Genomic DNA, 12620 nt, shown 5'->3' with positions numbered 1-12620 from the left:
TCTCACTGCATTTCCTTACGCCTAAGGTGGCATTCATGGTGGCAATTACATCAGCCAGGAGGATTTTAAAATTAGCGGTCCTCTCTGTGAGGGAGGACCTATGTATTTGCCACCCTGACAGGGTGGTTGTATGGCTGGACCCCTCCTTTGTCCCCAAGGTGTGCACCTGGTTCCACAGGGCACAGGAACTGATCCTGCCAAACTTCTACTAGGCCCAACTCATGCCCTGGAGAAAAAATGGCACAACTTGGATGTCAGGACGGTTCTCCGCATATATATTAAGCAGACTTCTTACTTCAGGAAGTCGAGTCTCTCTTCCTGTCTTTCCAGCCATCATCTCTGGGCAGGAAAGTAGCTTCCTCAACAATAGGTCGGAGGCCTGGACAGGTATCTGGACAGGTCACTGCACACTCCACCAGGAGCACAGGTACGGCGGCGGCATTGGCAACACAGGCCTCCTTAGAAGAGGTCTGTCGAGCAGCTATGTGATCCTCTCTCCCCCCTTTATCAAACATTATAAACTGGATATCTTCGCCTCGGCTGAGACAGCCTTTGGCAGGAGGGTACTGCAGAGTGTCCACAGGGATCAGGGGACTTCAGACCAGACTGTTGCCCACCCATAAGGACAAGCCAGTTTTAGTATGTCCCATTCTTGGATGCTATCTCCACCATGATGGAGAAGAGGCATTGGTCTTACCTGATACAGTCCTCCTCATGCAGTGGAGATAGGATCCAGCCCCACCCTGAAGATCGTCTGGTCCTTGGTCCATAAGGGGAAGATATTGGAGTTAGACACATTGAGTCTGTCACTTTGTCTTCACCAAAAGCTGGGGAGCCCTAGCAAAGGAGACGTGTCCTCACAGCTCTGACAGACTCAGTCCAATCAGTTAAACAGATGAGGTCAAACCATTCATGGATGCTATCTCCACCGCATGAGAAGGAGCATATTAGGTAAGACCAACGCCCCTTCTCCAAAGCACCTGAAAGCAAGGAGAGAAGCAACCTAGAACTAAGGAGAAATTTCCTGACAGAACAATTAGTCAGTGGAACAACTTGTCTCCAGAAGGTGTGAATGCTCCAACACTGGAAGTTTTTAAGAAGAGATTGGATACCATTTATCTGAAGTGGTGTAGGGTTTCCTGCCTAGGCAGGGGGGTTGAACTAGAAGACCTCCAAGGTCCCAACTCTGTTATTCTGTTTCTGTTACACGAGTAATGGGAAGAAGGGAAAACATATGACAAATTTTTATTTAAATGTGGGGGTTTTTGTAAATTGTGCCTTGAACAGAATTTTCTTGTGAGCCTATTGTAATAGAAACGCTATAGATGGTTCTGAGGTATTATCAATGACATGTTTAAATTACAGAAACGGGGTCTTAGTTTTTCTACTTCCTGTGATGCCCTTCGTTATGGAACATGCATGCTAGTAGCTAGCAAGTTAAATTGTCCTGGGCTTAATAAAAATAACATAGTAATCTAACAAAAAGATATTTCTTGTGGGCTTCTCTCTTTTTTCCCTGCAGATATTAAGCAGTGGAAAAAGAGTTGGCAGAGTCTTGGGAACTGATATGCGCAGATGTATTTGCGTACATTTAGATAGCTGTAAATACTGGTGACTTCATAGGGAATCAAACTTTTTCTTTAGGGATATGTAGCTAGCATCAGGACTAATTTATTGTGGTCAGTTGGAGACCAATTAAATTTAATACTCTGTGACAAAGGTATGATGTGTTCCGTGTAAAACAATTTGCTGCTGTGTCTCATCAGATATATATCCTCATTTACGTTTGAGGGGAGAGCACTATTTGCAGATCATACAAGAAATCATAAAGAACATCTATAGAAAATTCTGTAGCACTGACAACAATACATAGATATTATATAATGTAAGGCTACCCTTCAGGTTGAGGTCAAGACTTGATGACTATATGCATGTTTCAGAAGTGGCGTGGAGTATCCAGTCTAATCTGTATTCCTGAAAGTAGATCAACACCCACATCTAATCCTTAAACAGGGCTAAATCTGCTGTGCTTCAGAAATTAGCCATGGTTCAGCTAGATGTTGCCACCTGCTGGATTTTTCTCTAGAAGGTGAATGTTTGGAAAACTGTAAATGCATAGAATATGTTGCGGCATCTTTAACAATGAGCCTACTGAATTCTTGGAATGCTTCAATGGCAAGTGTCCTCTAAACTAGTGATGGGTAAGCTTTTCATCCTCGCATGCCAAAAGCGCATGCACTCCCCCCGCACCCCTCCCCGCGGCCCATTTTGGCCTAGCAGGCCTCCTGAAGTCTCCTAAACCCCAAAATGGGACGGGGGGGATGCTGCCCTCCCGCACTCCCCCACCCCCGCACATGTACATGTGACACCCCCCTGTGCATGCACATGCATCTTCTGCATACGTGGCAGAAACCCAAAAATCAGCTGTCTGGAGGGAAGCGCGCGCATGTGCAGTGGAAATCATCTGGACAATGCCTCATGTGTCCACAGAGAGGGCTCCGTGTGCCATAGGTTTGCCATGACGCCTCTAAAGAATCAAAAAGGTATTTAGTGGCTATTCCATTAAGAAGCTACAAAGAATGAAGATTCCCTTTCCTTGAAAATTTAGTATAGAAAACCAGATGTTTTTACTGAATGGTTGCCATTCTGCTGCATAATTAGCTAGCAGGAGAAAACTTTCACTTTCTATTTTTCACATTCTGAACCAAAGGACACTGACAGCCTTCTTATGTGAAGAACATCATGATGTAGTTGAATAATAATAATAATAATAATAATAGAAAATTTTGAAATCTAAATTGAATGGTGGAAATACAATCAAGGCCATAAATACCTGGGCAATACCAGTTATAAGATACACAGCTGGCATAGTTAACTGGACACAAACTGATTTGGACCTTTTGGACCGAAAAACCAGGAAACTAATGACAATGCACTACAGTTTACATCCACGTGGAGATACTGATAGACTATATCTGCCCCGAAAATCAGGTGGCAGAGGATTATTACAAGTGAAGCAAACAGTTGAAGAAGAAAAACATGCACTGGCTGATTATTTAAAAGAAAGTCAAGAACATCTATTAATCGAAGTAAAGAGCAAAAATCTACTGAAGGCCCAACAGACAAAACAAGAATACAGAAAAGATGTGATAAAATCAAGAATGGAGAGTTGGCAGAACAAAGCACTGCATGGTCAATTTCTGGAAAAAATAAAAGATAAAGTGGACAGGGAACAAACTTGGTTATGGTTAAAAACAGGTACATTAAAGAAAGAAACAGAGTCACTAATCCTGGCTGCGCAAGAACAAGCTATCCGCACAAATGCCATTAAGGCCAAAATCGAAAAATCCTCTGATGATGCCAAATGCAGACTTTGCAAAGAAGCTGACGAAACTGTTGATCACATTCTCAGCTGCTGTAAAAAAATCGCGCAGACTGATTATAAATTGCGGCACAATTCAGTAGCACAAATGATCCATTGGAATTTGTGCAAAAATTATAATATTAAAACCGCAACAAACTGGTGGGAACATCAGCCTGAAAAAGTCACAGAAAATCAGATGGTCAAGATCTTGTGGGATTTCCGTATACAAACCGACAAAATACTGGCGCATAATACACCAGACATCACACTGGTTGAGAAAAATAAGGTCACAATCATAGACATCGCAATACCAGGTGATAGCAGGGTCGCCGAGAAGGAACATGAAAAAATCGCAAGATACCAGGACTTAAAAATCGAAATTCAACGACTATGGCACAAACCAGCAGTGGTAATTCCAGTGGTAATTGGCACACTGGGTGCTATTCCAAAAGCACTGGAATTACATTTAAAACAGTTAAAAATTGACAAAATCACCATCAGTCAAATGCAAAAAGCCGCACTGCTTGGATCTGCACGCATATTACGAAAATATGTTACGACGTCCTAGGCCCCTGGGTGGGGCCCGACTAGTAACCAATGCCAAATCCGGCGAAACAACTGGCCGCTGTGATACAATTGTACAATAATAATAATAATAATAATAATAAATCATCTGAGAACATCTACAGTGTAAGGACAAGTGCTTGGTTCTAGTATTTAGCACCTCAGTCCAAATATGTCCTAGTTGCAGGCCGTGATGATAGGGGGACACAAACGATAAAGAATTCCATGTAATCCATAGCAGTAACCCCAGATCTGCCTCAGCAAAGTGTAGGACTGCTTGAAGTAATTTGCATTCTAAAAACTTGCACACCTTTTTTGATCAGCTGTTATATCTGCATAGATAGCTTGGCTTTTTATGACATACAATTAAACTATCTGCCTCTCTCCCATATCCCCACAGTCTTTTTTCAATAGTGGTGGAAGATTCACAAAGCCAGCACAGGAAAATAGTTAATATACGTGCTGCCACTGCAACTGAAAAAAAATTGAGTCAAGGCTGACCCAAATTTTGTACAAAGGTTTGCATTTCGGGAGGTTTATGAATGATGCATACTGCATATGTTCAGAAATGTTTCTGCTGGGCTTATGAAGGGAGAAAAATAGCAAATTGTACCCTCCATGCTGAGGTCTGAATATAAATCTTTTTGATGAATTATCAGTTGTGTGTGATCCTTTTTCTGGAGGGAAAAAAAATCACTTCATAAACTTTGGTCTAAAAGTAAAATGGTGTTTTTCGATGAAAAAGGTGCTCCATTTTTGTCCCCAAAACAATGATGCTGAAGGAATTTCTTGGAAATATCTATTATAAACTGAATTTGCTGAATTACTTCTGTTATTTGACTGGATTTCATTCATTTCATTTCATTTATTAAATTTCTATGCCGCCCAATCCTGGAGGACTCCGGGCGGTTTACAGAAATGAAAAAAGATTAAAAAGAATTATTAAAAACAATTGGACACAACAAGGTTAAAAAGGGAAGCACAACAAACACCCAATCAGGAGGGGGCTGGACCTCAATCAAGGGGTCAACAGCCCCAAGCCTGCTGGAAAAGCCAGGTTTTAATGGCTTTGCGAAAGGCCATGAGAGTGGGTAGGGCCTGGATCTCAGGGGGCAGCTCATTCCACAGGGCCGGAGCAGCAACAGAGAAGGCCCTACTCCTAGGTGTTGCCAGTCGGCATTGTCCCGCTGACGGCACCTGGAGAAGGCCCATCCTGTGCGATCTTATTAGTCTGAGGGAGGTATGTGGCAGAAGATTGTCTCACAGATACCCGGGTCCTAGGCCATGTAGGGCTTTAAAGGTGACGACCAGCACCTTGAATCGTGCTCGGGGACCAATGGGCAGCCAGTGCAGCTCGCGGAGGATAGGTGTGATATGGGTGTTCCTTGGCACAGCCAGAATTGCTCACGTGGCTGCATTCTGGACTAATTGCAGTCTGTGAACACTTTTCAGGGGCAGCCCCAAGTAGAGCGCATTACAGTAATCCAGTCTTTTTTTCTTTTTTTTTTAAATATAATTTTTATTAAACATTATTACCTTTAAAAAAACGGAAAAAACAATACAGCGACATAAATACAACGACATAAGCAAGACAAATCATACATAACAATATAAAGTAGAACATACAGATACAAATGCCGTTTTAAACATACAACCCCCCCTCCCCCCCCCCCCACGGTGACAGTCATTCACAGCCCGGTTTTCCTTTCTTTCCTCATTATTAGGTCTCTAAGCCACATCTTCTCATTGCAAGATTCAGGGATCTATTACGGTACCTATGTTAACTTTCCCCATTTTAAGTCCCTGCTGTTCTCCTAGTCGCCCACATATACCATAGGTTCCAGCTAAGATAATGTTCTGTTTCTCCTTTGTCCCTCAGCCAACCCGTCATTCTGTCCATTTCTGCACATTCGTAGATCTTTTTAATTAAAGCATCTTCCGGCGGTATAGTGGTGGATTTCCAAAGTTGTGCATAGGTTATTCTTGCGGCCACAATTATATGCAGGCTCAAATGCCATATTGAACTGCTTATGTTATCTGGTTTGATGCTTAGTAACAGGTTCTCAGGTCTCCATTCAATGTTTGCCCCGGTAACCTCTTTTAACCATTTTTTAATCCTTTTCCAATATTTCGTGGCCTCAGTACGGGACCACCAAATATGGTAGAATGTGCCATCCTTTCTTCCACATTTCCAACACAATGGAGATAACCCAGGAAACATCTTAGCTAATCTCGTTGGGGGGAAGTGCCACCTATAAACCATCTTGTATATGTTTTCTTTGAATGCAGTAGAAGTTGTAAGTTTAATGGTCTTACTCCATAGCTCCCACCATTTGCCCATTTCAATTTCATAACCTAGGTTTCTCTCCCATACTGTTAGAAGGCTTTTGTCCATCTCTTCATTAGTATCTTGGCAGGTCAAAAATTGGTAGATCTTCGATAACATTTTTTTGTCTCCACCAAACAAGATCTTATCTAGCCCCTGAGGGTTTGGGTAGATCCCGAAACGTGCCTCATCACTTTTAAACCTGTTTCTAACCTGTAAATATTCCCACCATTCCAAATTCCTGCCCTGTTGCTCTAATTCCATCTTTGTTTTCATGTTGCCCTCTTCTGTCATGATATCTTTATATGTTATGTTTCTTGTCCAATTAAATAAACTCAGATGCGTTAAGGCCTCTAATGGTGCCAACCAACACGGAACCCTAAGATAATATTTTTTCCTCATTTTTTCCCAGACCCCCATCAAAATATTCCGAATATAATGTCCCATGAAGTACCTATGGGGGGTGTCTCTTTCTTGCCAGAGGGAGGCATGCCATCCCTGGGGGAGGTCATGTCCCTCTATAGCCAATAGGCGCCTTCTATTCAACATCACCCAATCTTTCACCCATGTCATGATTGCTGCGTTATAGTATGCTTCCCAGTTGGGTACTCTGAAGCCTCCCAGTTCTCTGCGTTTTTGTAAAGTTTGGGCTTTGATTCGTGCTTTCTTGCCTTGCCATATAAACTGTGTCACTATTGTCTTCAAGGATTTAAAAAATTTTTTGTCCAATTTAGTTGGTGCCGTTTGAAACAAAAACAAAAATTTTGGTAATACATATGTCTTGACTGTCGCGATCCTGCCCATCAGAGACAATTGTTTGCTACTCCAATTAGTCATATCTTTGGATACCTGTTGTAGCAATTTCATATAGTTATCTACCTTGATAGAGGAACATCTCTCCGTCAGCCAAATTCCCAAATATTGTACTTTGTGGGCCATGTTGATCCCTAACAGGCTTTGTACTTCCCTTTTCTGGTTCAGAGTCATATTTTTAATTAACAGTTTTGTCTTCTCTTTGTTTATACGTAGCCCCGCTATCCTACCGTACTCCTCTATTTTACATAAAAGTTGTATCCCAGACGCCATAGGGTCCTCCAGGATAAAAACAAGGTCATCAGCGAAAGCCTGGACCTTGAATTCCTGAGCTTTAACTCGTAACCCTTTAATTTGTGTATCGCTTCTCACTATTCTAAGAAGGGGTTCTAATGTGAGGATAAACAGTAGGGGGGATAGCGGGCATCCTTGTCTTGTGCCTTTACCAATCACAATGTCACCCGCCTCTTCTCCGTTTACCAATATTGTCGCAGTTTGTCGTACATAAATTGCCCGAATTGCATTTAAAAAACTTTCTCCAAACTTCATGTTTTCTAGTTGTGACAACATAAAATTCCAATTTACCCGATCAAAAGCCTTTTGTGCGTCAAGAAACATAAAGGCCACTTGTTTATCTGGCCGAGCTTCATAATATTCTAAGGCATCCAAAATAATTCTGACATTGTCTTTCAAATGCCTTGATGGCAGGAAGCCGTTCTGATCAGGGTGTATAAATTTGTTAAGGAAAAATTTGAGTCTATCTGCCAATATAGCTGCAAAGATTTTATAATCCACATTCAAAAGTGAAATGGGCCTATAGTTTTTAATTTGGGTACGGTCAGCTCCAACTTTAGGCAAAAGGGTTATATAAGCCTCGGCCCATGATTTCGGTGCAATAGAATCCGTCAAGACAGCATTAAATATTGCTATCATCTCTTGTCCTAAAATTTCCAAAAAAGATTTATAGATTTCAACTGGCAAACCATCCATGCCAGGGGTTTTGTTGTTTCCCATTTTTTTAACTGCCTTTTCTAGTTCCTCTAATGTTATCTTTTGGTTCAGTACCCCTTTTGCTTCATTTGAGATCTTGGGTAGATTTGCATTATCTAAAAATTCCTTAATTTGGACCTCAGAAACTTCTTCCCTACTATATAGTTGCTGAAAAAAGCCTTGGATAATTTCCTGTTTCTCCCCCTTGGTTTCTACTAATTCCCCTTTACTATTCTGCAGTTGAGCTATACGTCTGCTCTCTCTTTCTTTTCGAAGTCTATAAGAGAGCCAGCGACCCGGTTTGTTAGCATGCTCAAAAAAGTTTTGCTTAATCCCCCTAAGTTTTCGAGCGACATCCTCCTGGTCTAAAAGAGAGATCCCATGCTTAATTCTAGCCATTTCTTCTTTTTTCCTGTCGTCTAGTGGGTTCTGTTGCAAGGCTTTTTCTACCACCTCCAGTTTAGTTACCCATTTTGCCCTCTCTTCTAATTTTTTCCTGTGGGTACCTATTGTATGTTTAATAGCTAGGCCTCTCATATAAGCCTTGGCCGTATCCCAAAGTATTTGTGGGGTTACTCCTTTCCTATTTTCTTCAAAAAAAAACCTCATTTCCCTTTTAAACATTTGCTGAAATTCTTGTTCTTTCACTATCTCTGTATTCATCATCCACCTTCTCTTCCTCCCCTGCCTTACTCCCTTCCACACCAATAAGAGTGGATTGTGATCGGCCCAGGTGTTGACCTCAATTGCTGCTTCCTTAATCAAGTCCCCAATTTCTGGTGTCAACCAGGCCATGTCGATCCTAGAACAGGATTGGTGTCTATGTGAAAAGAAAGTAAATTGTTGTTTCTGTGGGTGGAGTTCACGCCATACATCCTTTAATTCATATTCCTCCCTCATGTCTTCAAAGGTTTTGGGGAGAACTCTCCTCCTTTCTCTTAATTTCCCCCCCTTTTGGATGTTTCCTGGGTTGTAATCCATTGTCCTATCTGCCACCGCGTTATAGTCACCCACCACACAAATATTATCATAGCCTAACTCTGCAATTTTTAAATGCAACCTTCTAAAGAAGGTACTTTGGTTGTCATTCGGTGCGTATATGGCCACCAGCAAGATTTTATATCGACCAAATTTCAATTCGACCATTAAGATTCTACCCTCCCCATCCGTATACACCAATTTAGAATCGATATGGTCTTTAACATACAACACAATGCCCCTTTTCTTTTCATCTGCTAAGCTTGTATACATTATACCCAGCCGGGGGTAATACAATACATTTTGCTGGTGGTTCACTATATGTACTTCTTGCAAGCATGTCAAATCACAATTCTTTTTCCGTAGAGCATTCAGTATTTTATTTCTCTTTCTTAGTGAATTCAAACCATTTATATTTAAGGAGATTAAGCGAAGTTCATCCGCCATGTTTATTTGTTTAAGGCTTTAGCTTTTGTTGTCTGCCTCGTTTGCGGTCTCTCATCTCTGCTTTGTTTCTCATTTCCCCCTTTCTCATCTCCCGGGACACTATTCTTTCGCTCCTTTCCTTGGCTCTTATTGTCCAATTCTCCCTCGTTATTCTGAGTTCCCTTCTTCAGCTGGCTTTCGATAAAGTCTTGTGCATCTTGCAGTGATTCAATCCGAAACCTCTGGCCTTGCCAGAAAAAAGATAACCCTTCTGGGAAAAGCCACCTATACATCACCTGAAGTTTTCTCAGTTGTGTTGTTAGGTCCTGATATTTCTGCCTCCTTTCCCTCACTCTTTTTGGTATCTGTTTTAGTACTATGACCATCTCCCCCGCACACATGGTATTCTGATCACGTGCCTTCTGGTAAATTTCTTCCCTCAGGGATCGCTTAGTAAACCTCACGTGCACTTCACGTGGCAGTTTCTGTCTCCTAGTATAAGAAGTATAGACTCTATATACATCATCAATGTCGCTCTGTATCAACAATTTATCCTTCTGGGCGATCCCTGCTATCATCTCCACCATGATTTCTTTCAGTTTCTCCCCTCTTTCCTCTGGGATATTTTGAAATCTGAGAAAGAAGGCTGACTTTTCTAATTCCAACATAGCAATCTCATCTTCCAACCTTCTATTAATATGTAGCTGCCTCATTTCCCCCTTTGCCATATTCTCTTCACTTTCCTTCATTTTTACTCCTAACTCTTGAATTTGACTCTCCTGTTTCTCCATTTTTGCCCAAATCTCCTTTTGCTGTAAATTCAACTGCTGTAATCCAGTCTTGAGATAACGAGGGCATGAGTGACTGTCTGAATGACTGTCCCAGTCCAAATAGGGCCGCAATTGGTGCACCAGGCGAACCTGGGCAAAGGCCCCCCTGGTCACAGCCAACAGGTGGTGTTCCAAGGTCAGCTGCGAATCCAGGAGGACCCCCAAATTGCGAACCCTCTCTGAGGGGGGCAGTTTTTCTCCCCCCAGGGTTAAGGATGGACTGGATGGACTGTCCTTAGGGGGCAACATCCACAGCCATTCGGTCTTGTCAGGATTGAGTGCAAGTTTGTTCACTCCCATCCAGACCCTAACAGCTTCCAGGCACTGACACATCACTTCCACTGCTTCACTGAGTTGGCACGGGGCGGACAGATACAACTGAGTATCGTCCGCATACTGGTGGTATTTAATCCCGTGCCGGTGGATGATCTCGCCCAGTGGCTTCATGTAGATGTTAAATAGGAGGGGGGACAGGACCGACCCCTGCAGCACCCCATAATTGAGGGCCCTAGGATGGATGATTGATGAGGGTTGGAACCTCAGACAAATATTGACAATCTCTGTAATGTCTCATTCCTGACTTCATGTAATGTGGGTGGATCAGGAGGAAACTGGGCCACAAAGAACTGTTTTGTTAATATAAACTACAAAAGGTAGTTATCAGAATTTTTTTTTACTAGACTGCTTAGAGAATTGGATGTGTTTTCCTGCTAATTGTAAAGGAGGGGAAGTGCTCATCTTCATGGCATGTGAAATGCAAGATTCTAGCTTTTTAGAACACTGAATATTCATAGTAAAAAGTCGTCTTCCAATCCCTGTTAATGTCCCATAAAACAGACAGATTGAGAAAGAGGGGTTTGTGTGTCTCCCTCCCCATTCCTCTCCTTAGAACTCCTGGTTGAATGAGTAACGGTTGTTTAAACACCAGGCTGTACTCAGTGCTAGTAAGGTAATTCAGAAACAAGGCTGAGGGGACCAAATGGGAAGTAATAGGATTCACTGAATAGGATGATTTGATGTACAGAGATTTAACTCAATCTTACTGTATCTGCTGTTGTGCAACTTATACTTTAAGTATTATTTGTCCGTTGTTTACTATCCAAATAGAAAACAAACAAGGGAAAAAAATTCTTTGGGTTACATTAAGGCTACCATACTGCAATAATTATAAGGAAATTCTCCTAATCATTGAAGTGTCTCTGTACAGAGCTGGCACTGGTTTCCTTTTGGGCAGGGATTTCTCCTCTGTGTGCTTTGCAACTTCCTGTCATAGCATAATCTTCTTAATCCTGCTTTAGCTCTATTAATTTTCCTCCTTTCCTCTTTTTCTGATCCGCTTTCTCTCTGCTGCATGAATTCAGGAGTTCCTGAGCTAGAGGAGCAACTCAGGCCCCGCCGTGGTCAGCAATATCCCAGGCGACCTCCGGAGCCTCTTGTATCATGCGGCAGGGGCCCTGGGATGGTGGTGCCTGAATGTATCCCATTCTCTCTGTCTTACAGGCTGTGCAGCCTTCGCCTGAAAAAGCTGACGGTGCTGCGGGAACTAGACAAGGAGCTTAGCTCTGTGCTCATTGCTGTGAAGATCCAGGTAAGCCGCTGATCTTCTCTACTGTATTCACCTGTCTTTGGGAAGGTCTACTGGGTCCTCCTCAGAGATGCTTACTTCACTGTGTCATTGTTATAGTCTTATTATTGTCGCATGTTTGCCTTTTCTACAAACTGCTGTTGCCTCTGGAGAGAAGAACCACCTTTACTGTCTCTGCAAAGCTTCTTGCTCTTTAAAGGGTAGCCATTTGATGTGTAGAAATGTATATTGCTATATGATAGTAATATTACACAGGAATGGGACTAGGTTTATATATAGGAATGTTCACATTTAGATTATAAACTTGACAATAGTTTTACATAATTGCTAAATATAAATATAAAAAAAGATCTTAGTGAAGGCCATGTGCTTTTGTCCTGAGTATGAACTTGGAGAAGGAGGAGGAAGGCCCAAGGCCCTTTCCTCATGAGTAATGATCAACCATCCCTAGTAAAGATATGGTCTGGGACACACATTGTATTAGGTCATGTTTTTTTAACCATGGTTTACTGAAATAATCCTAGTTAGTTGGATTCTAAGAGTATACTTTGCCATTTTGTAATTTGTTTAATTAGAGGAAGTCTGATTTTCTTTCTCAGGCTTCTGACAAATAAGACTAATTATTAAATACAGCAGAAATATAAACAGGCAGATCTGTGCAAGCAATATCTGTTTCTGAACTTAGATTAGGATTTTCCATTCTCACCTCCATTCTCAGACTAAACAAATACCAGCACATCATAG

General features: G+C 41.8%; 1 protein-coding gene across 3 annotated transcripts in view; it reads left to right on the top strand.

Annotated features, from left to right (window-relative positions):
* The window catches only part of LOC116507145 (phosphofurin acidic cluster sorting protein 2-like), a 171859-nt gene that overhangs the window by 102625 nt on the left and 56614 nt on the right, over window positions 1-12620 (top strand). For all 3 annotated transcript variants that reach the window (XM_032215094.1, XM_032215093.1, XM_032215095.1), the window contains exon 2: window positions 11792-11879. In XM_032215094.1, coding sequence (XP_032070985.1) covers window positions 11792-11879 — 88 coding nt within the window. The remainder of the gene's footprint in view (window positions 1-11791; window positions 11880-12620) is intronic.

Source organism: Thamnophis elegans, chromosome 4 (assembly GCF_009769535.1).
Source record: "Thamnophis elegans isolate rThaEle1 chromosome 4, rThaEle1.pri, whole genome shotgun sequence".
Classification (NCBI taxonomy): domain Eukaryota; kingdom Metazoa; phylum Chordata; class Lepidosauria; order Squamata; family Colubridae; genus Thamnophis; species Thamnophis elegans.
This window is presented reverse-complemented; position numbering and strand designations above follow the sequence as displayed.